Consider the following 24,457-nt stretch of genomic DNA (forward strand, 5'->3'; position numbering starts at 1 on the left):
TACAAATGTGACACTGGATGGCGCTGATGAGCTAGTGGCAAATTCCATGTATATTTGAAAACGTTTTTGCTTGTTTTTTAAAAAAGCATTTTCACAGCGTTGTTTTTTATATATATCTGTGTAGATTCAGCCATGTATGGTGAGAATGTTTGCTTTCTTACTCCTCCTTCCCCTTTGCTTTTCCTTTTGTGTTGTGCTTTGTTTATTAGAAGCTGAGGGGCCGTCTTCTTTTGGATCTTTGCAACCTACTTTGTAACCGCCTTCCCAACACCCAGCTGCTGTAAACATATAAATATTAAAATAATATACAGGACAGTGTTCTTATCCCAATAAGACATCCCAGCATGCACAGCAACTTCTTCAGGTCCATGTTGAAAGGACACCCAGAAGGAAGGAATTTAACTACGTACTACTGCCCTAAGTCAGAATACAGAATCCTCCATTTTTCTCTCCATTCCGCGGCCCAAAATCATTATTTCTTTCACTTTTACCAGCTATGGAAATATTTTCTAGCCTCCCTCTTTTTTTTCTAATGAAGACAAGTGTTTATTGCATTAATTTTGCTTCAATATATTGCCTCTGTTTCAAGCTGTGGAGACAACAGCTTCTGCAAATTATTGTTATTTTTGTTAGAGGTGGTTGATTTATTTTTAATTGCTTCTTCAGGTCTTGAGGCAGTTCGCCAGTGCACTCGGTTTAATTGCATTTATTATTTAAGGCTGTGGAGGAAAGATGGTGCCTTACTTTTGCTTCTTCTTTTCTTTTCTTTTTTGCTAGTGAAGTTATGGGTGATTATAATGATTCATGAACAGCGGAAAAGGTGTGTGTGTGTGACCAAATAATGCACTTGTAAACTTCTGGTGTCTGTGGTCACAGGTGCAACTAATATAAAGAAAGAGTGTGGGTCTCGGCATCAGGGCAAGAGGTCTCCTTGTTCCCTGATGCCAGCTGGCTGCTCTCACTGCAGGCTATTGTGATGACTTTTGCTGACTTGATTAGTGCAAATTAAGCCCTTGTGGTTGTGCCTTGCTTGGCTCAACAAAGGGACTTTTTGTCCTTAGTGGCTGGACAGCTCTCTTCATCCCATGGAATGTAATAACAGAACCCATGAAGAGCTGCGCTGGATCAGACTAAAGAGCTATGTAGCTCGGCATCCTCTTCTTATAGTGCCTGAAGGAAGCCTTCTCACCACTTGTGATTCCTAGCAGCTGGCAAAGAGATAAACAGAAGACAGAACAGAGCCATCATAGGTAGTAGCCATCTATCTTCTATGGTTTTTAAAATCCTCTTTTAACACCATCCAGGCTGATAGCCATCACTACATATTGTGGGAGGGAATTCCACATTTTAACTACGTATCTGCTGTGTGAAGAAGTAGTTCCTTTTCCCCTGCCCTAAATCTTCCAACATTCAGCTTCATTGCTTTGCCCTGGGCTCTAGTGTTATAAAAAAGGGATGCAAAACTCTCCTTATTTACTTTCTCCATGGCGTGGATCCTTGGGGGAACTCTACTTTCTACATTGGGAGAACTGTCCGGTTGTTCGTATACAGTGGTGCTTCGCTTAACGAATGCCCTGCAAGACGAATTTTTCGCTAGACGAATGGATTTTGTGATCGGAGGTTGCCTCGTAAGACGATGAGGTTTTCTATGGCTGCCGCTTCGTCTTGCGAAGCGTGGCCATAGAAAAATGAACCTCCGACTGCAAAGTCTACCGTGTAGCAAGAAATTGCCAGGGCTTTTTGCCGCCTGCATTCCCCTTGGCTTGGGGAGCCAAAGTGCGGCAGTGCAGGGGCTGCGAAGACAAGCAGCTGTGTGCCAGGCAGCGGGGGGGATGCAGCCCCCGCACCGCCGCACTTCGGTACCATCCCCCGGAGCCGAAGCGCAGCGGTGCAGGGGATTTTCGCTTTCACACTGCGCCGCTTCAGCTCCAGGGGACGGAGCCGAAGCGCGGCAGTGCAAAAGCCCCCGCACAGCCGTGGGCTTTTTGCCACCTGCCTTCCCCTTGGCTTGGGACCTATCTGATCCTCCGCTTCTCCCTCCGCCCGTCTGACAGAGCCAAATGCCTCAAGCCCCATAGGATCCCCGCTGTGTGACAGGCGGGATTGGGGGGAAGCGCAGGATCTTTCCTCGGCTTCCCCCCCATCCCGCCCGACACATCAGCGATCGGCGGGCGCTGCTTGGGGAAGGCAGGCAGGCGGCAACAGCCCGGAGAAGCTCTGGGGCTGTTGCCATCTCCCTGCCTGCTTCCATGAGCTGAAGCGCCCGGGGGATGGAGCCTAATTGTTCAGCAACCACCCGCTCAATCACCTTGCCCAGGAATGGAAGATTTGAGACTGGGCGATAGTTGGCCATATTGGCCGGGTCTAAAGATGTTTTTTATAAGTGATTTAATGACTGCCTCTTTCAGTGGGTCTGGGAAGGCTCCCTTGCAGAGGGAAGCATTCACCACCCCGCAGAGCCCATCGCCCAGCCCTTCCCGGCTCGCTTTTACTAGCCAGGATGGGCAAGGATAAAGGAGACAGGTGGTCGGTTTCACTCGTCCAAGCAGCCTGTCCACATCCTCGGAGGTAACGGATTGAAATTGATTCCATGCAACTCGACCAGACACAGCTGCAGCACTCTCCCACCCTGGCCCTGCTCCCACGGTGGTGTCTACCTCCTTCCGAATCTGAGCGACTTTATCTGCAAAAAACTTTGCAAAATTGTTGCAGGAGATCTTGGGGTCTTTACAAGGCTGCAGCGCAAGGAGAGGTCAGAGGTGGATTTTGAGGAATGTGACCAGTTTGGCTGCACTGGGTGCTGAGTCTCAGGGTGCTGCCGGGGATGCCACAACTATGCTTTAGAATGGAGCGTGAGAGGCAGGGGGTGCCTGATTTGGGCATGGCACAGGGTGCCACCAAAATTGAGACCCCGAATATCCACCATTGGAGAGGTTGAAAGCAGGACCGCTTTATTGGCTGTGCTGAGAAACCATCTCTAAGGAGCTCCCCCTGTTCCTCAGTTGTCAACAGACTGAAGGAGAGGGGGAGAGATGAGAAGCACCCCTTTTTTTTTCTTTACATTTTGTGTCTTTTAGATGGTAAGTCTGCAGGCAGGGACTACTTTGTTTTTATTGATCACCTGTAAGCCTTTTGGCTGAAGAAAGGGGGTGAAAAAAACTACTTCAAATAAGTGCACTCATTGGGAATCTGATACAGGATCAATGGTTGTGTTACTTGAAACCTGCTCTGCTCAAAAAAACACAAGCAAACCTTATGCTAAGCCAAAATGGTTCCCCCGAGCTTGCCACCCTTTATTTATTCCCATTTTTTATTTTAAAAAACACCTATCCTATCTCCTGCCTTTCATCATGAAGCAATCTCAGGGCAGGTAGCAGGTCACAGCAATAAAATACAGCACAGTATGACATCGATCGAAAACATTTGAACAGTGATGATTATACACCATATTGCCTTCCTCTTCTCAGTACAGGCCAGTGCCTGCACCCCCAAAAGCCCAGAGAAAAGAAGACATTTTCATCTGGTACCAAAGAAATAAATGAGTGTCATTGCCAGCTGTATATCGGGGGGAGGTTGTCCCATCATAAGGGTGCCATCACCGATAAGGCCCCATCTTGGGTCCTGACTCCATGGACCTTACTTGACGGTAGTAATATTATTGACAACAGAGCTGTAGGTGAACAAGATCTGGTGGGCACCAAGTTGGAGAAGGAGGCACTAGATCAGTGGTTTCCAAACTTTTGGGTGCCATTGCCCCCTTGGTTCCACACCCTCACCCTCACTGCCCTCTACCCCACCCTAATGGAAGCATGATTCGGAACAGTGGCTTACACAACCCACCAAGGAAGATCGTAACACAATGAAATTCAAAGCATCAACTATTAACCGCATGTTTATTAAAAGTCCAATTGAAACTATTCAGTTGAATTAATTTAACAAAATTGATGAACTTGTTCCAGAGATTCCAGCTTTTCAAAGTCTGGTAGTTATTTGGATCTCTTTCATGCCTCTGCTGCCCCCTTGCCTGTTAGCACTCCACCCATTAATTCCACTGCCCCACCCAGGGGGTGGTACAGCCCACCTTGATGACCACTACACTAGATGGTCTCTGGTTGCCCGAAAGGGAGGGGGAGGGAAGGAGGGAGACAGGCAGACAGGCAGGCAGAGGAGACAGAGGGGGAGAGAAGGCAGACATAAAATAAGAAACACTGCGCGTCCTTAAGAGAAAGTAACTTTGCTGTAGACTTTAGAGTCTGAACTTGCATTTTTCAGAGTGTGGGAAGATTCGAACAAAAGCATATTCCTTCCCCTCTCGCTCTTCAATTGACATTCTTACAGCTGCTTGGGGCGACTTTATTTAGCCTTTGGTGTCTGCCTGGTTGAGCAATCTTTGAAGCTGCTTGAGGCAATTATTATCTTGCCTCTGGCTCTTGCTTGGTTGGACAGCTTTTGTGAGTGTTCTGATCCCCCCCCCTTCTAAATATGATGAGATCTTGTGCGTCTTCTATTGTACCTTTTGTCCGTCCAGCCATTCTTGTGAAGGCTTGATAAGATCCATAGCTGGGCTCGGTGATATTTGTGCCATTCTAATGGTTTTCATTTCCTTCTCCTTTTAACTCACGCTCAAGTAACTTACTCTTCAAAAACACCTGCGTGGAAATGCTTTTTGAGCTCTTTCCTCTTTTGTAGAGGATCGCTTGTCTTGATTGAATTCTTTGAGATCTGGGCTGTGCCAGGGGAATTGCAAACATACCCACCTCTGCAAAAGGAGAGTGCCTGTGACTCCCCAGCTAATAAAGATGTGGAGCAAGCAGTCCGCATGGGTGGGGACTGAGGAAGGCAAGGTGCTGCTGGACTAAAGATGGGTGAATCTGTTGGTTTAGGAGCATAGAAAGAAGTCTTCCACTGAATCATACCACTGGTTCATTTGCTCAGCACAGTGGTACCTCGGTTTATGAACACAATTGGTTCCGGAAGTCTGTTCATAAACTGAAGCGTTCATAAACTGAAGCGAACTTTCCCATTGAAAGTCATGGAAAGTGGATTAATCTGTTCCAGACGGTCCGCGGAGTACTTAAACTGAAGCGTTCATAAACTGAAGTGAACTTTCCCATTGAAAGTAATGGAAAGTGGATTAATCCGTTCCAGACGGGTCTGTGACATTCGTAAACCGAAAATTCGTAAACCGAGGTGTTCATAAACCGAGGTTCCACTGTACTGTCTACAATAATGTCAGTGTGCTGGAAGAAGCAAAGATCACCAGTGTCGAAGCAATGATTCTTCAACATCAACTTCGTTGGACTGGTCATGTTGCTCGGATGCCTGATTATCGTCTTCCAAAGCAACCACTCTATTCCAAATTTAAAAATGGAAAGTGTAATGCTGATGGTCAACAAAAGAGGTTTAAAGACTCGCTCAATGCGAATCTAAAAAAAGGTAGTATAAAGACCAACAACTGGGAAACACTGGCCTGCAAACAGCTCCAGTTGGAGAACAGCCTTTCAAAGACACTCGAACTCAGGACGAAAGGGAGAAATGAACTAAGAAGAAGGCTCACCATGATCAACATCCACCCAGAAACCTATGTCCCCACTGTGGAAGGAGGTGTGGATCCAGAATTGGCCTCCATAGTCACCTAAGCTAACAGTCAGTGATATGTTGCAGAACGCATCTACAGAACCCCCCAGTCCGGAAGAGCCATTTAATCCAACGCAGGAGAAACAGATGCAAAGGGAGGGGGAAGGAGTTGTTTCAGTTGTACATCCTTACAAGAGGTTACAAGAGTTACAAGAGGACCTGGGAACTCACTCTTCCTCTCAGTACCTACTCCTCTTCCTTGCTTCCTTTGAGCATCAAATGCAGCCTGATCTACAAAGGGTTTCCCTCTCAATACACCAAAGTTATTTTAAGTGTTTCTCACGGTGATCCCTGGAACTCACTCGGAGGAGTATGATATGAGAGCTGTTGACAAGCAAACTGCCTCTAGGTGCATACAGGGTACGTATCCTTTTCCCCCATTGCGTTTTATTTTTCTTATCACCAAATCCCCAAAACTTTGGTTTTAAACTCCAAAGGATTGAAAGTGCCGTTTGGAGGTTTGCTGGAGGCTGATGTTGATTGGGAAGAATTCAGAGGAGTGATTCACATGTAATGACTTCCGAGATGGCTCCCACACCTGTGCCAGGAAATGTTATTTATTCCATTTTTATCCCAAACTTCCAGGACCTGCAGACTATCCATTTTGCATGCAGAAGTTCCCAGGTCCAATCTCCAGGCAGGGCTGGGAGAGACCCCTGCAGCTGAAATCCTAGAGAGTAAACTCTGTCATTTTAGGAGGTGAAACTTACTTTTTGCAAATTACTTCAGTGAGAGGTCTTAGAAATATATATTTGGGTGTGAGGAATTAAAATGTGCTATTATTTTTGTGATTGAACAACATTTAGCTTGGTAAATCTATTTTATTTTATTTTAAAAACACATAAACTGCTCTCGGAAAACCAAAGAATTTTAATTTTACCTTCTAAAAATGTCAGGCAAATCAAAACAGTCCTAATTCTCTTCAAGTGGATGACACCCCTATCATTTTTTTGTTTTTGTTTTAAATCAGTATCAGAAGCAGAGAACATTTTATAGGTCAAGGGCCACACTCCCTTCTGGTGGACCTTCCGAGGTTCACGTGGTTGGTGGAGCCAGAAAAAAAAGATGGGTGGCACAACAAATGTAAATTATATCTCTGTTCAGTATTGTTGTTATTATTTATTAATTAAATTTATTAGCCACTTTTTCTCCCCAACTCAAAGCGACGTAGATTATTTTTTTAAGAAGAAGACAAGCATTTACATATATTGAAACCATAAAAAGGAACATTAAAACATGCCACCCATGCAACAAAACAAAAACAAGACATCGTTAAAAGCCAAGGGTCTGTTTAATATGGGATACTACAAAGAGGTGCCGGAATGCACCAAAGAGGTGACAAAACTCAGTTCTGATGAGTTCTGGCTGAAAAAAAGCCCTGCCTAGTCGCCACACACACACACACCTCCATCCACTATCTGTTGAAGATTCATTCCCGGTGTCTGCATTCATGGGATTCTTGTCTGTCACATGAAGGGCAATGCTTTCATTCCACAGTGGGAAGTGACAAAGACAGGATGTTTGTGCTACTGTGTTTCCTGAAGTGGGACTATTGTCCTCTGTTCTTTCTCTTTGCTGTCTGACGCTAGAGAGAGAGGGAGCCATGTTGCATAGATTAGCCAAATGCTGTGCTACTGAATTCTGTTACGCAAAGTGTGAAGACTCTGTGGATCCCTGAGTGTGCTGATGTCAGTTGGCATCAGTTGCTGTGCTGTTCTGGCTGGAGAAAGCTTTTGAAGCCCCCGAACAATCGACCAGGTGGGAGAGAACATGCCAGTCAGGAATGTCTCTCTGCCAGGGTCCTACTTGCGAGTAAGAGATCCTAACACTCTACAGGGTAGTAAGAGACATGGTCAGCCTTCAAGGACACATTCCAGCCAGGCAAAAACATTTAGGATGTTAAAGCGGGGTAAGGGAGGGATGTGGCCTGAGGACAGAGGGTATGGCCTGGAAAGTACTCCAAGGGCCAGATAGAGAGGCCTTGAGGGCTGCATTTGCCCCTTCTCCTAGTAGGCATGGGGTTCCCCATTTGACACTCCTCCAACACACAATCCCAGATCTGTGCCCATCTTACACAATCAGGATTCTGTGTAACATAATGCGCTGTTGTGGCACGCAGCTTAGAAACGCCTGGTCCTCTTGACATGATTTAATTGTCTGGCTCAATTAACCTATCCAGACTCCCACCCCCACAAATTATATTTGGAAGGATGAAAGCTGACAGAAGCAACAACTGGGAGAGGGGTGGGAGGACGTGCAGCACGGTTGCCAGTGCCAAAGTCATTATCGCAAACGTATCACAACTAATTCATAACACTTCGCTTTGATACCTTTCGCGTTGTTTGTATTCATGCAAATTGCCTTTTCACTTGCTTTCGGTGACAGCTGCTTTAAGCAGTTTGAACTTTTCTAATGCTAACACTCCATTAAAAAGGCGCAACAATCATTTTTGAAGTTGGATCTCCGGGCTCAGGTAGATAGGAGACCACGGTTCCAATTTGTAAAGAACTTCATTGATGCATGCCTTCTTTCCCCCTGGCTTCCTGTCAGCGATTCAGCTTTATCTCTTTTCACCAGCTTAGAACTTTTTCTTTTACTTTTTAAAAGAAACAAACTGTTTGGCAAAGCTTAACCTTTGCAGAACTGTCTTGAAAGGCCCAGCCCAAAATGTGGCAACTCAGTTTTGCAAGGAGTACGTTCTTATTTATTATTTGATTTATATCAGGACTGGGGGGTGTTGGGAAACACTGATTTCTGAAACCCCTTCTGGACAGCCGCTTCTACTCAGTGCACACCTGTGTTGTGAAACCTGTGGACTACCAGATTTTGCAGGACTACAGCTCCCATCATCCCTGCCTACTGGCCATGCCAGCTAGGGCCAATGGCAGTTGGAGCCCAACAACCGACGGCGAGCCGCAGATTCACCAATCCTGATTCAGAGCATATTGCATCAGATGTTGATTGGCTGTGCCCTGTTTGTGACATCATGCCTACGTGATGCTGATTGGCTGAGGCTTGCCTGTGTGGAAGAAGATACAGTCACACCTCGCTTTAAGTACGCCTCGGTTTGAGTATTTTCAGTTTAAGTACTCCGCACACCCGTCTGGAACGGATTAATCCACTTTCCATTACTTTCAATGGGAAAGTTCGCTTTAGGTTAAGTACGCTTCAGGTTAAGTACGGACTTCCGGAACCAATCACACTCATACCTCGGGTTAAGTATGCTTCAGGTTGAGTACTCCACGGACCGTCTGGAACAGATTAATCCACTTTCCATTACTTTCTATGGGAAAGTTCGCTTCAGGTTAAGTACGCTTCAGGTTAAGTACAGACTTCCGGAACCAATTGTGTTTGTAAACCGAGGTACCACTGTACATAATGGAAGAGTGGTTTGGTGGAAGCAAACCACAGTGGTGCTGAAACATCAGCATCAGATAGGGGAAATGATAGGAGAACAGAATGAAAAAAGTGATGAAAAAGGAATTCCGGTACTGAAACTACAGCAAACATTAGCAGTTGACAATTTTTAGAACTGCTCTCTCTCTCTCTCTCTCTCTCTCTCTCTCTCTCTCTCTCTCTCTCTCTCTCTCTCTCTCTCTCTTTTGGGGGTGGGGAGCTGGAAAGAAGCTCAAAGCAACCGTTTCAGAATCTACACCTTACTGCATCATACCCTCCAACATTTCTCTGATGAAAATAGAGGTTGGCCTATTCCAGACCCTCCAGCATTTCTCCGATGAAAATTCAGACGGGTTTGATATGGCCACATTCACACCACTCATTTAGAAGACTAGGATACTACTTTAAACAGTCACGGCTTTCCCCAAGGAATCCTGGGAACTGTAGTTTGTTAAGTGTGCTGTCAGTTGCTTGGAGACCCCTCTTCCTCCTCACAGAGCTACAGTTCCCAGAGTAGTTTAACAATGAATTCCCTGGAAGAGTTTTCAGTAATTCTGAGAACTGTAGCTCTGCCGGGGGGGGGGGGAGACCTAACACCTTTCAGCACCCCTTAACAAACTGCAGCTCCCGGGAGACATTGTGGGAAGCCATGACTGTTTAAAGTGGCATCATAACACTTCGACCGTGGCCTCTCTCCATGCACAGAGTGCAACAGGATACTTTGTGCCCCTGGGAGGTCCTCTTGACAAATCTATAAGCTTTCCCTCCACATACACGCCACCCATCATAAATGTGGGTCTTTTATTAGTCACTATATAAACGGCAGGTGCTCTTTGTTCCAGGTCTATGTTTGTGCTGGTAACAGGTGCAACGATAAAAATGAAATACACAAAAGAAGATCAGCAGTACAGCAGGTATCTTTATCCTTAGACTGTCCCATAAAACCTGCATCCCGAGCGGCCTGGGTCCAACCTCTCCCAGGCCCGCTGCAAGGCTGTTTCCAGTGCCGCTCAACTAAAAGGCTCCAGCTTTAACGTTAGGAGTACAAATCATCAGTTATCCAAGCTTATATTTGACAAATTAAATTGCTCGGAATTAAAAAAAGCTGTAGATCAATACGATTTGAATGATCAATTAATCATTCCCTTTAATTAAAACCAGCAAATCCCAGTGCATTTCATTTACATTTTATTACACTATTTCTAAGCGGCAGCTTTTAGGCAACGATATCGATTGGAGCCATACTCTCCGTACCTGGGGATCAAGTAATTTATTAATCAGCGCAGCACACACCTCACTATAGGATATATTGTTTAATTATCATAGGCCGCTGCTCAGCGAAGCCTTAGACTGTGAATTAACTAAGATATCAATGCCTCGCAATCCTAGTATGTGCTAATTGTTGATGGCGGCAAATGCAATTCTCGAGGATGAAATCTGGGGGACGGTAGGGCGGCAATCAGGCTGGAGGCTGGAGGCTGGCTTGTTTTTAGGGTTGGTATCCAATCGTAACAGGTCCCATCAGTGGAACGGTTTCACTTTGTGGAATGGGTCCTTGCCCCCGTCCTACCCCACATGTCTGCTCCACACCTTCCCCAAATCTGCTGTGGAGCATCTGGGGAACCCCTAGAAAAGGTTCAGGGGAGATGCAGCAGAAGAAGAGGAATGAAGTCCTATTGCACAAGTGGAATTCAAAGTACTCTGGGAAGGGGAATTGATAATTAAACCACTCTGGGAATCACAGTTTTGGGAGTTGAAGAGGAGTCTCATAACAATTCTTTTTAAAAAAAATAAGTTTATTTATAATTTTCATTTATAACAAATAACCATTTCAACAACAAAAACAAACAATTCTTACATGTCAAACCTCGACTTCCCTCCCCGCTTGCAGAAATTCCATGAATTTACCCTTTTTCTTTCTTCTGAATATCCCAATTAACTCTATTTATTCTTTTCCTCATCTATTTCATATATGTTTTAGGAACTGCAAGTTTTTACAATAATCCTGCTAATGTCTTAATTTGTTTACAATTTGTTTGTAAATATTCAATAAAGGATTTCCATTCCTTAATAAAAAGTTTGTTGTCTTGATTACTTATTCTTCCGGTAAGTTTTGCCATTTCTGCATAATCCATTCATTTCCGTAGCCATTTTTCTTTCGTCGGGACTTCTTCTTTCCATTTTTGGGAGAATGTCATTCCTGCGGCAATAGTTGCGTACATAAATAAATTTCTATATTGTTTAGCTAACTCTGATACCATAATTCCCAAAAGAAAAGCTTGTTTGTTTGTTTGTTTACAAGGGGTCTTCTAACAATTCTTAGCATCTTTAGCAAATTACATCTGCTAGAACTCTTTGGGGTGCTATGACTATTTAAAGTGCTATCATAGTGTTTTAAGCCTATGGTGTGTGTGTGTGTGTGGTTGTTACCACCGTGTCCTTGACTACAACACCAGTTCAAATCTCCCTTTACAATTTCCTGAGTTCCTTGTAAGTATTAAACCGTTTGGGGGATTGTGAGGGGAATAGGGGACCAGAATTCTTTGGGCAAAGTTCTGACTGTTTACAGTGGTATCATAATGTTTTAAAAGTATGGTGTGGACATGGCCACAATGTGGTAAATGTGTTTTTGACTATGACACCAGTGAGGCTTGAGCTCAATCTGCTGGGAAGCTCATGAGCTCCTTAAAGAAAGGGCAGGATAACAACATAAGGAAATAAAGAAATATATAGGGCAGTCCCTACAGCACTAAGTGGGATGGAATTTCACTCTTCTTGTTCCCCCACAGAACAATTGTTTGGAGGCATGGGAAGTAGCCAGTCAGTTGCTGCATGCATGGAGAGTCATACTGGGGCTAGAGATTTTATTTCCAATGATAACTGCAGCAGAAGCATTTGTGTGCCCTGCTAATCTTCAATGATGAGAATGAATTTCTCGGGGATTGTTTGACCTCTAACGGGATCCAGAAAGGACATGAGGAATACAGGAAAAAACCTGAGGTGGGGGTGGGAGATAATCAGACGATGGCGACAAGCAGAACTAATGTGTTGTAAAAGAGAGAGAGAGAGCTTTTGAACATGGTGTACAATGCATGATTTACAACTATTTTTCTTATGATAAATTGGAAAATTATTACTGACCTTTTCATTTACTTGAAAGTGGCATCTTAAGAGCTAGAGAGGTAGTGGGAGGGAGATAAGTAAGGGATTTTTTAAATGATTGTTTTGGGAAAGAGTATGCCTGGAGGAAATAAAAATGTTATATTAAACAGGGGAGATTTATTACTTTGTTAGGATAAAGTTGTTTGATGTCTTAAAATACAGTTGAACCAACTGCAATGGAAACATTCAAGTATCTGGACAACTAGTTTTCCATATCATTACAGGTTTGACTGATAAAATAGTTATGCGGAAATTCATTGCACCCTCAGATGCATTTCTGCATGCCCATCACGGGTGAGTACTTGCTCCAGTGAAGTCTCCCCTTTGGCCTTGCTGCTTTGCATGACTGTGATACACAGCACCCCATCCTGAAATATGTATGTATGCGTATTAAATACACACATAGTATTAATTGAGTCCTTGCAATTGTAAGCCACACACCCTTTCCCCTCTTGGTATGTTTCATTATCGACTCAGGAAATTGCATGGCTGCAATTTTGGACTTCGAGCATCGGACGAGGACCTGGGAGAGACGAGGGTTGAAATTCCCCTGTAAGTCTGCAACTGTCCAAGAAGCTCACTGGGTGTGACCTTGTGCCCAGCCTACCTCACAGGGTTGTTGTGCCGATTAAACATGCTACCTTGAGCCCATTGGAGGGAACAAGCAGTATATAAACAAACTTCCTTATAGGGAATTGTGACAATTCAGCCTTAAAATAACACCACCACCAATTTCATTTCATTTTCCCCTGATAATATTGTTAATCATTTTATTATTATCATTCCTATTTATGAAAAGTTGTTTTTATTAAAATTCAGTAAAAAGTATTAGAGAAGGAAAACAAGTCTCCCCCTCCCCACCCTCGGCTAGGATCGCCTGCGCAGGCGCATCACAAACTTCTTGCCCCATCCTCTATAATGCACGCAATGACGAAGGAGGCGCCGGAGACTCCAACTCCTCTACGACCACGCCCCTTGGCCTTCTCGTCACCGCTCCAGCCACGCCTCTCCGTTCGCCCTCTTTCTCTCCGGATAGGAGAGGGAGGGGGTAAGTTTACTGCAGCACGCCTGCGCCGCTCCTTCTCCCGGCGTCTGCGTCATCGCGTGCGCGCGTCGCACAGCCTTGACGTCCGACGCGAAGGTGACCGGCTGGAGGGGGAAGAGAGAGGAGAAGTTACCTCCGCCGTCGCCATGTTGTCCGTGGCCGCCCGCTCCGGCCCGTTGGCCCCTTACCTCTCGGCCGCCGCGCACGCCGTCCCGGGCCCGCTGAAGCCCTTGGCGGCCGGGTTGGCTCCGGCGGCCTCGAAGCTGCCGCTGGACCCGAAGCAGCCTCTGCTCTGCCGGGAGTCGCTGCGAGGCCAGGCCGCCCGTGGGGGACTCGTCGCCACCGCCAGCCTCAATGGTGCGGGCGGGGAAGGGGGGCGGGGGGCGGCCGGCGCTGCTTGAGCAGGGAGGGGTATGGGGTCGCTTCGCTTTCTCTCTGCCTCCCTCCCGTCCCTCTCCCGCTTCATTTACCGAGGTTTCCAGGGTGGCTCAGAGGCAGGACTGGAAGGCGTTTTCTGTGTCCCCTCTGGACTTCATCAAGTTTAGGGAAGGTGACAGCAAAACGCCCGTCGTGCATCATAGCAGTGGGCATGCAGTGTCGGGTAGAGGGCTGCCCCACTTCATTGAGTCATTGATTACTAGTTGTATATCCCACTCCCCCCGCCCATTAGATCAATGGGGTGTTGTTGGTTCTCTTCCTTCCACATTTTATCCCCAGCACAACCTTGTAAGGTAGGCTAGGCTAGAGATGTAATATTTCTGGAAACTTTGAAGCTCAGAAAAAACCCCCGCGTTTTTTTCGGAAAAATTGGGAAAAAATTATGCTACATTAGCACTTCTTTTTTCTTTTCCAGATTGAAAGTCATTCTGTTAGTTTAGAAACATAAAATATAACTATGGACAATTTTAATGGACATAAAATTATCACAACTAGCATATTAAAAATATAGTGTATCCAAACAGGAACTGAAATTTAACTTGTCATTCATCACTGTTTGCTATGCAACATGCTTACTCCATCTCCCATGTTTTGCCCATGAGACCTTATGTATTTCCTCACACTGATGTGTGTTGTCTGTTAACCACTTTAGCTACTTCTATATGCTTAAATTAGTTTATTTCGCTTTTTAAAGACTGTTTTACAGCATTTAATGTTTAAAATATTTTCATTTCTTTTTTTCTTTCATAACACTTTTCAGCACATATACTTTCAAGTCCTTTTTGTTGCTCTATATTTTCTTCCAGTGCTTTGAGGCCTAGTGAAGAGGAACAGAACCAATGCATACCACACACATGCAAAAACAAAACTGAAACCTGTTTCTTTTCTAGTGACAACAGTAACATTTTCTCATCTTGTTCTTGCATTGGAGAGTTCAGTTTCTAATTTAGGACTCGCTTGTCCTCACAGAAATTAGAATAATCTGATACTATGCATATTTTAAAAAAATTATTTATAAAATATTTAAACCCTTTATCTTAAAATATTTTATTCATCGTGTTAAAATAAACCATTCCATAATCTATTTTTTATTTTTCCAATTTTTCAAAAAACAAAAAAGGCTTCGAGGAAAAAATGGGTTTCCCCCGATCTTTTTTGTTTTTCCCCTGGGGCTTCACATCTCTAGGCTAGGCTGAGAGGCACTGACTGGCCCATGGCCACCCCGCAAACTCCATGGCCGAGGGGGGGGGATTTGAACCCTTCTTGCCCAGGTCTTAGTCCCAACACTTTAACGCAGACTTTGTCAACCTTGGGCCCCCATTTGTTGTTGGACTACAACTCCTGTTACCCCCACATAGCAGGACCAGTGGTCAGAGATGATGTGAGTTGTAGTGCAACGACATCTGGGGACCCAAGGTTGAGAAAGGCTGCTCTAACCACTGCACCACGGTGACTGACACACCTTTAGGCTGAAGGGTGCTCACGTGATTCAGATGCTGCAGTGTACAAAACAGTTTCCCCGCACACAAGTCAGGCTTCTCCTTGGCTTTCTATATTAAGGGAGAACTTACTGAATGGAGTGGTGCTGTGTCTGAACTGTGCTGCCTCAAACTGCATATGCAAAACTAGTATGGCAGGGATTGTCCAGATCGCCTCCCTAACCGAGTTGGTGTGGTGCAGTCATTAGAGTAGTGGTCCCCTAAACCTGGTGCTTAGGGACGCAGGTGGCGCTGTGAGTTAAACCACAGAGTCTAGGGCTTGCTGATCAGAAGGTCGGCAGTTCAAATCCCTGCAACGGGGTGAGCTCCCGTTGCTCGGTCCCTGCTCCTGCCCACCTAGCAGTTTGAAAGCACATCAAAGTGCAAGTAGATAAATAGGGACCGCTCCGGCGGGAAGGTAAACGGCATTTCCTTGTGCTGCTCTGGTTCGCCAGAAGCAGCTTTGTCGTGCTGGCCACATGACCCGGAAGCTGTCTGCGGACAAACGCCGGCTCCCTCTGCCTATAGAGCGAGATGAGCGCTGCAACCCCAGAGTCGGACACGACTGGACCTGATGGTCAGGGGGCCCTTTTACCTTTAAACCTAGTGCTATCCAAGTGTTTTTTGGGGGGGACTACCATCCTTTGCTTGATAGTCATGCTAGTGGGGGTTGTGGGGCATAATATCTAAATGGCACCAGTTTGGCTTAGAGCAGGCATCCCCAAATCTCGGCCCTCCAGATGTTTTGGACTACTATTCCCATCATCCCTGATGATGTCCTGTTAGCTAGGGATAATGGGAGTTGTAGGCCAAAACATCTGGAGGGCCGCAGTTTGGGGATGCCTGGCCTAGAGTGATGGACTACGACTGGGGAGGCCCAGGTTCATATCTTCACACACCTGTCAAGTTCACTTGGTGACATTGGGAAAGTCAACATAAGCTGCATTATACAGAGTCAGACTGGGTCCCTCTGGTTTGGTGCTGTCTACACTTGGCTGGCACCTGTTCTCTAGAGTTTCTCTCGCTCAATCTAACCTACTTCGCAGGGTTATTGTGAGGATTAAATGAGTTGCTATTGGGGGAGGGGGAGTTGAGATATCTGTGTGAGTTTTCTTTACACAGGGATTTATTATTTGCCTCATTGGGGCTGTCATGCTGCTGAAGATGGAGGCTTACATGATTGAATGTTCCTTTGTACAGAACAAAAGTCCCTGCATGCAGGCTTGGTTGTAGCCTTCTACCTTGGTTTCCTGTTTGTGGGGAATCTTCTTACATGGTGTATTATTTTATGGCTTGTACTACTTCAAGACCGCATAATGGAGCTTGCATGATTGACTGTCCCCACCCTGGCAAAAAGACACAACCAACCCTCTACCAAAACCTTAGGTATTAGTAAGAAATCAATATGGGGAAGGGACATTGTTAATGTGTAGAGCACGGGTGTCAAACACAAGGCCCGGGGGCCAAATCCGGCCCGCCAGACCTCGTCATGTGGCCCGCCGAGCGCCCCAGCCAGCGGGACCCAGCAGTGGGACCTTGCTGCTGAAGCGCCGTGCCAACAAAGCGCCGACAAACAGCTGGGGGCGGGGAAATGCTTTATGCCCCTGGGTCCCTTCGCGCTCTTTTCTGGTGCTGAATCAAGGCGGCGACCCCCCTTCCCTTTCTTTCTTCCTCTCTCTCGTTCTTATTCTTTCTTTCCCTCTCCTTCCTTCCTTCTTTATCTCTGTCTTCTCTCCCTCTTTCTTTTTCTTTCCTTCTTTATTCCTTCTTTCCTACTCTTCTTTCTCTCACCTCTTTCCTTCCTCTCTCCCTCCTGCTCCCTCTTTTCTTTCTTTCTTCCTTCCTTCCTTCCTTCCTTCCTTCCTTCCTTCCTTCCTTCCTTCCTTCCCAACTTTCTTCCTCTCCCTCATTCTTATTCTTTCTTTCCCTCTACTTCCTTCCTTCTTTCTCCCTTTCCGTCTTCTCTCCCTCTTTCTTTTTCTTTCCTTCTTTTTTCTCTTCCTCATTTCCAACTCTTCTTTCTCTCCCCTCTTTCCTTCCTTCCTTCCTATCTCCCTCCCACTCCCTCTTTTCTTTCTTTCTTTCTTTCTTTCTTTCTTTCTTTCTTTCTTTCTTTCTTTCTTTCTTCCTTCCTTCCTTCCTTCCTTCCTTCCTTCCTTCCTTCCTTCCTCCCTCCCTCCCTCCCTCCCTCCCTCCCTCCCTCCCTCCCTTACTCCCTTCCTCCCTCTCCCTCTCCCTCTCCTCAGAAACATAGGATGCTGCTTTATACTTCTGGCCCTTAAACCCTGGAACCAGGAGAGCAGCTCCAGTGAGTCAACCTCAGCCAGTCCCTTTGGTAAAGGGTGGTGGCTCACTGGCAGAACATCTGTCCTGCATGCAGAAGGACCCCAGCATCTCCAGGTACTAGTAGCTCTGCAAAGGTCCTGCATGAAACCCTAGCGAGCCTCCACCACCCAGTGCAGTTACCAAAAATCATTTTTCAATAAATTGTACAATAATTGTACATTTGAATATCTACTTGCCATTATTCTGACTATGTTTCCGCTTTCAGAGCTAGTTATTACTTACATTATTACAAAAAACAGTAATAATTGAATGCAGTGACAATAATTTATGATAATAAAGAGTGGACACATAGTCCTACAGATACAACCGGCCCTTTGAGGGTGACCAAACTGCTGATGCGGCCCCCGATGAATTTGAGTTTGACACCCCTGGTGTAGAGCATCTGCTGTGCATGCGGAGGTTCAGTCTTTGGCTACTACCACTGAATGAGTTGGATCAAAAGTGACTCAGTACAAGTGTTTTCTTTGGAAGGAGCATTAAATCACACAGGTTTTTACCTGCAGCCTCAGAGGTGCAGTCCAGAGAAAGATTTGCCATATTAAGAATTATTCCTAAAATGGGAGTTGGAAGGGCTTGGACTTGTAGTGTAAGGATCATATCTGTGCTTATCTGTGTCCCCAGCATAATGCTTGCCACCCCACAGGTTCCCTGTTAGCTGGTTCTGCGTCACATATCACCAGGGGGGTAGAGTCCTTTTGTTCTCACTGTTGCAGGATCACTAAGTTCAGCCCTTCGCTTTTCACTCCTCTAGAGAAACTTATCTTTCACTTGCATAATAGGAAGTAAGAGTTATACTTGAGGGTGCTGTTCGTATATAGGCTGAATTTGTTCCTTTTTCCAAATTGAAAATTGGGAGTGGGGTGCGATGTTGGAGGTTGACTTTTTGTATAGAAGAGCCTTGCTGGATCAGAGCAGCATCATTTCTAGTCCAGTATCTTCTTTGCAACACTCTCCAGCCAGTAGGACTTGAGGAAACAGTACACACACTGCCCCAGTTGTTTGTTTCCAACTGGTAGTTTTCTAGTTTATTGTTTCATGTATTTAAAATGTTTTATTTTAGTTATCTAAAATATTTTATTTATTTAACATATCCGTTGATTAAAATATTTATATACCGTACCACTATTTCATTTTAAAAGTCAAAGCCATTTACAACAAGGATACATATGTACAATAAAACCGTGTAGAAATTTAAAATCAGATTATCAATTATTGCAGGAAGTTGTTTTCTCAGTTGACTACATAATCTTGGCAGGAAAGAAAAGCTTTCAGCAGATGTTGAAAGGTTAAAACAGAAGGTGGCCGCAGAATTTATTTTCCAGGGACTGGGCTGATGACACAAAAGGTTTGGTTTCATGTGTGTGTCTGATGAGCCTTGCCAACTGTCTTTCACTTGAAATCACAAGGTGGTGTTTAGTAAAATTACAGTGCAAAATGAAGCAGCAGCCAATGGGTCAGTGCAGGCCTATTAAATGTGATCCACTGATACCTGTTAGCCAGCAAATAAAGTGAGTTCTAGTTTATAAAAGGGCAGGTGTTAAGTTGTGGAACTGCTTGGAAGTCGTGGCACAGTTATAAAAAACATTCTGATATTTTCAGCATAGACCTAGTTTGGGTTATTTGCTACAAGGTTGAAATGTAAATATCCTGTGTACTATTATGGGCCAAGTGTGCACAAGTATAAAGGGGAGGATAATATGCTACTAGAGGAAATTGCAGAAATGGTTTAAACTCTCTAAAAACATTGTTTTGCTTCATTAGCTTTTTATTGGATGCAAATAGTCTTCTGTTTAACTTTAGACCTTGAAATTAAGTGTGTATTAGCTTGTCCTGAAAATCTTAACACAACCTTCATTTAATTTCTAAGGAAGCAGTCTTCAAAAAAAAAGCTTATTATAAAGAGATGCTCTTATCCCTTCATTAGTTCAAGCTTGTTGTAAACACTTATTGTAATCTCTGCACAACGTCCCAAGAGATCCTGAATTACCTTGAGCTTGATTCTTCAAGCCCTTGGTGTTATTGCCCTTAAGTCAAAAAATTAAACTTGCACTTGCATTCTTACGAAGTTGCATTTTTATGAAGTGCCCTCAATGAAGGTGTATGGTATTGAGCTGTTGTGTCTTAAAACAGTTACATATACTCTAGTATAAATAATTTTCCAAATACTCCTTTGGTTTTGAAACAACAACAACAACAAAATCCTTCCAGCAGCGCCTTAGAGACCAACTAAGTTTGTCATTGGTATGAGCTTTCATCGATATCTGAAGGAGTGTGCATGCACACAAAAGCTCATACCAATGACAATCTTAGTTGGTCTCTAAGGCGCTGCTGGAAGGATTTTTTTATATATTTTTTTCGACTACGTCAGACCAACGCAGCTACCTACCTGTAACTAGTCCTTTGGATTTGACAGAGTTCTCATGCTAAGTGAACTTCGTTGATTTTCCCCACCCACCTCCCAATCAAATATTTCAGCTTAACTAATTCCTGCAATTGGAAAAAGTTGATAATATTTTCATAAGCCACATAAAATCAACTATCTAGTTTGATTTACCAAATATTTCAAGCATACAAAATTGAATTCTAGTCAGTTTGCATTTGGAAGCTTTCTTATTCAAAGTTTTCCAGAAAACTAATATTACTGCATCTAAAAGAGATACTAATCCTACTCTAAACTTTAGATGCAATTTCATAGGCTACAGTGTAGCTAATGATGCCAGCATAAGTTCACTTGTTTGCTTGGCTAAATGTAAATCAAGGTACTTTGGTTTAACTGGTTTGTAGATTAGTCCATAGAATCTCCCATAAAATGTACAGAAATGTTCTAAACTTGTCCATTAAAAGCGCCTTTTAAAATTTAGTCAAGTTCTAGGGTTGCCATATTTTGAAGAGCAAAAAAAGAGAACACATTTGTCGGCTTCTACTTTTAACTATGGGTTGCTATGATGACACTCATTTACATAATTGTGAAAAAGAGGACATGACTTGTAAAAAGAAGACATATAGCAACCCTATAAAGGGCTACTGGAGTGGGTTTAACAAAACACTTTGGAATATTAGGGATTTCTTTACAGCATATAAAACACACCAGATTTCTCCCCCTTACTCCAATATAATCATATTTGTGTTTTCTGATATTGGACCAGAGCCTGGCATGCTCTGGTCCATGGAGTCACGAAGAGTCGGACACGACTAAACAACAACACTATCATTTGATGACAATTTATAGGCTTCCCAGCCAGGAAATGATAGATTTTCATGTATAATTGCAGGAAGAAATAAATGGAATGCCTGCACCTCCATAAGGTGATTGTATGGAACTTGTATGAAAATCAATAGTTAAATGTTCTTGATAGTTAGTATAGTACCAAAAATATGCTTTTTGTGAGTCAATCAGGTACCAATATAATGTCCTGTAATTTTAAAAAAAATCAGTAATTCTCCATTCTTTTGCAGCTCCTGCTAGCATCCGTTATGTCCACAATGATGTCACTGTGCCTGACTTCTCCGACTACCGTCGTCATGATGTAACAGATGCTGCAAAATCATCCCAAGAGAGCAGTGAATCCAGGAAAGTCTTCTCCTACTTTATGACAGCAACAACCTGTGTGGCGACAGCATATGCTGCTAAGAATGTTGTCACTCAGTTCGTCACCAGCATGAGTGCTTCTGCTGATGTGTTGGCATTGTCGAAGATTGAGATCAAGCTCACCGATATTCCTGAAGGCAAGAATATGACTTTCAAGTGGAGAGGGAAGCCTCTCTTCGTGCGTCACAGAACCGCAAAAGAGATTGAGCAAGAAGCTGCAGTATCTTTGACTGATTTAAGAGACCCCCAGCATGATTTAGACCGAGTAAAGAAACCTGAATGGGTTGTCCTGATTGGTGTTTGCACCCATCTTGGCTGTGTACCCATTGCAAATGCTGGGGAGTTTGGTGGCTATTATTGCCCCTGCCATGGGTCGCATTACGATGCGTCTGGCAGAATCCGCAAAGGTCCAGCTCCATTAAATCTCGAGGTTCCCTACTATGAATTCCCTTCGGAAGATTTACTCATTGTGGGTTAAATTTCTGGATGCCTGGCGCTCTATTTCCTGTATGTATGCAGAGGAACGAGGCTGGTGTTCGTGTAATGTATTTAAAAAAGAAAAGAAAAATTGAGTGGAAAGTATGGCTAACTGTCCCAAGTCACTGTTCAGATCTGATTGTTTGTGTACTTGGTCAGTTTTAATAAAGGATTAAACTGCTTTCCCATAATGATGTGTAGCTTGTCTATAATTAGTAAAGCAATTGAATGTTTTCTAAGAGGAAATTGATACTTCTTAATAAAAAAATAGTAACCTTTTTGGATGAAAAGCTATGAACCAGACAACTGAGGTTTTGATGGGCCAGTTTGCACAGGAGTTTTTGCTTTTATGTGTGAGCAGGCCCAGCCATCCTTGGACGCATACTGAGAATCTCATGAGATCTGATAGCTTGTTGGCTGGTTGTTGTTTTAAAGGTATAGCAGAAATAAGATTCTAACGCCTTCCATCATTGTGTGCCCCTGATGGAGGTTGCATTTGCACTAGCTGCTATATGATGACAAATGCAATTTATTGACCTTGTGCTCTGACATCTGAATGCATTTGGAGAGCTTAGACCCCTCACCTTGTCTGAAGAAATAAGAGCCCAGCCATCTTCTGTTGTTATCAAATAAACAGCTATGCCTTTCTCGGTCACTTCCCATGGTATGATAATGGAACTCTGGTTGATATGCCACTCATGGGTGATTATGGGACACACGGGGCTCCCATCATTGCAGTACTATCTCTAGTTCCTGTAGATCTAATTGGCCATGCTGACTGGGGCAGATGGGAGTTGGAAGTCGAGCAATTGTTTGAGAGCTACAGGACTCTCATCCCTGGTTGTAGATAGAGATCAGTGATCAGATACTCTTCCACATTTATGTTGGAGAAATAGAGAGAGAGTAACATCTGGTCAGTGCATCACTGTAAGTTTCAAAATATATGCAGTTTGAAAGCTAGCCAAACATGAGTGGTGGTGGTATTATTTTATTTTATTTTTTGAAACCAATTTATGACAGCCATTTGGATTGTGATCATACTTTCTAGATTCGTGTGTTAATGAAGCAGCCAAATCTGAAAGTAAATCTGCTCTGTGTCTAGGAACCTTTGAATTAAAATAAGGCAGCAGTTTCTGAGCACAGAAATGCCTTATCCTGCAAATATACTTTTTATTTTATTAGAGAATTGTTCCTTCTCTTTTGAAGACTCACTGATTGATTCCCTCCCCACTGCACCCCACCCCGCCGGGAAATAGAGATGTAACAACCACAACCCTTTTGCTTCAAGCACTGAACTTCTTACACGACATTAAAGGCATTGAGTCTGACACATGAAAGTAAAAGTTTGCATTTGTTTTTTCAGCTTTATTCCAGCTTACAAATGATGTATATGGTCAGCAAAGCGGTCAGTCAGAATACTAGGATACATAAAATGCAACTTAAATACAAAATGCACTGATGTCCCAGCTACACTGTACTTCTCAAAGCAACTCTTTGATCTCGTGTAGGCTTCCCTGATGCGCATGGTGGCTGTGAACATTTCTGCACTTTGATTTTTATGTCACCCAGTCTGTTCTACCAGCCAATAACAATGATACATGGAGTGTTGAGGTGTGACCCCTGTAAGGTAGGTGTTAACACATAATATAAATAGGTGTTAGAAATATTTGAGCAATATGCAGGCTAATAATAGGTCTGCCCCAAAAGCACCACTTGGGCAGAGTCTGTCAAGCATTGGCATTACTCTTGAAAGTCAAGGTTTGGTTGGACGTAAGCTACAACAAAACAATCCATGACAAACCATGCCACTTGCTTGTTTCTGCAAAATTGTGCCATGAAAATGAACAGAAGGACAGATTAATTTAATGGTGCAATGCCAGTTATAAATATCATAAACCAATCCCATGCACCTTGTGTTCTAACAAAGCTGCTGTGGCATGCCAAATACAGAGATGGTATTTTTTTGGATCTGAACGAAGGTAGGTAAAATACAGAACACAAAATTCTGCATTTTGCACAAGAATTCGCAAAATCTTGAAAAGACTAAACCTTTAGCAACTCCTTAGTATAATTATTTTAGGCCAAAATGTATTGTGGTTGCTTGCATCTATGTTGACATGTTACTCCCCCCCCCTTTTTTGCCTTAACTGCGGGTTTTAAAAACTTCATTGGTTATAGAATGCTCTGGTAGATCATAGAATCATAGACTTGTAGAGTTGGAAGGGACCCAAAACCTCATGTAGTCCAACCCCCAGCAACGCAGGAATCGCAGCTAAAGAGTCATTGACAGTTGGCCATCATCCCTATGTTTAGAAACCTCCAATTAAGGAGAGCCCATCGCCTTCTGAGGGAGCTCACCGTCAAACAAGTCTTATTGTCAGCAAGTTCTTCCTAATGTTTAGTTGGAATCTCTTGTCATTTGAATCCATTGGTTCAGGTCCTACCCTCTGGAGCAGCAGAAAACAAGCTTGCTCCATCTTCCATGTGACAGCCCTTCAGATACTTGAAGAGTTGCTTCTGGCTACACTTACCCAATTCCCTCAACCATTCCTCATAAGGCTCGTTTTCCAGATGCTTTATCATCTTGGTCACCTTCCTTTGCATTCGTTCCAGCTTGTGTGCTTAAGGCATGAGGCAAATCCACCGACGTTAAGTTCTTTTATGGTGGTGTTTAAGTAGACTACGGGTGGCGCTGTGGTCTAAACCACAGAGCCTAGGGCTTGCTGACCAGAAGGTCAGCGGTTTGAATCCCTGCAACGGTGAGCTCCCATTGCTCAGTCCCTGCTCCTGCCAACCTAGCAGTTCAAAAGCATGTCAAAGTGCAAGTAGATAAATAGGTATTGCTCCGGCGGGAAGGTAAACGGTGTTTCTGTGCGCTGCTCTGGTTCG

General features: G+C 44.0%; 1 protein-coding gene across 1 annotated transcript; it reads left to right on the forward strand.

The window, feature by feature from the left end:
- The first annotated feature begins 13,350 nt into the window (after positions 1 to 13,350).
- Positions 13,351 to 21,759, forward strand: UQCRFS1 (ubiquinol-cytochrome c reductase, Rieske iron-sulfur polypeptide 1). The gene is made up of 2 exons (XM_035120665.3): positions 13,351 to 13,597; positions 20,959 to 21,759. Exons 1-2 carry the CDS (start codon positions 13,387 to 13,389, stop codon positions 21,567 to 21,569), a joined length of 822 nt encoding a protein of 273 aa, XP_034976556.1. The 5' UTR covers positions 13,351 to 13,386; the 3' UTR covers positions 21,570 to 21,759.
- Positions 21,760 to 24,457: the final 2,698 nt, after the last annotated feature.

The sequence above is a fragment of the Zootoca vivipara genome, chromosome 6 (genome assembly GCF_965207765.1).
Source record: "Zootoca vivipara chromosome 6, rZooViv2.hap1.1, whole genome shotgun sequence".
In the NCBI taxonomy this organism is placed as follows: Eukaryota; Metazoa; Chordata; class Lepidosauria; order Squamata; family Lacertidae; genus Zootoca; species Zootoca vivipara.

Coding starts and splice junctions, on each gene's coding strand:
- UQCRFS1 (XM_035120665.3), top strand. CDS start 13,387: ATGTTGTCCGTGGCCGCCCGCTCCGGCCCGTTGGCCCCTTACCTCTCG. Junction 13,598..20,958: donor CGCCACCGCCAGCCTCAATG/GTGCGGGCGGGG, acceptor ATTCTTTTGCAG/CTCCTGCTAGCATCCGTTAT.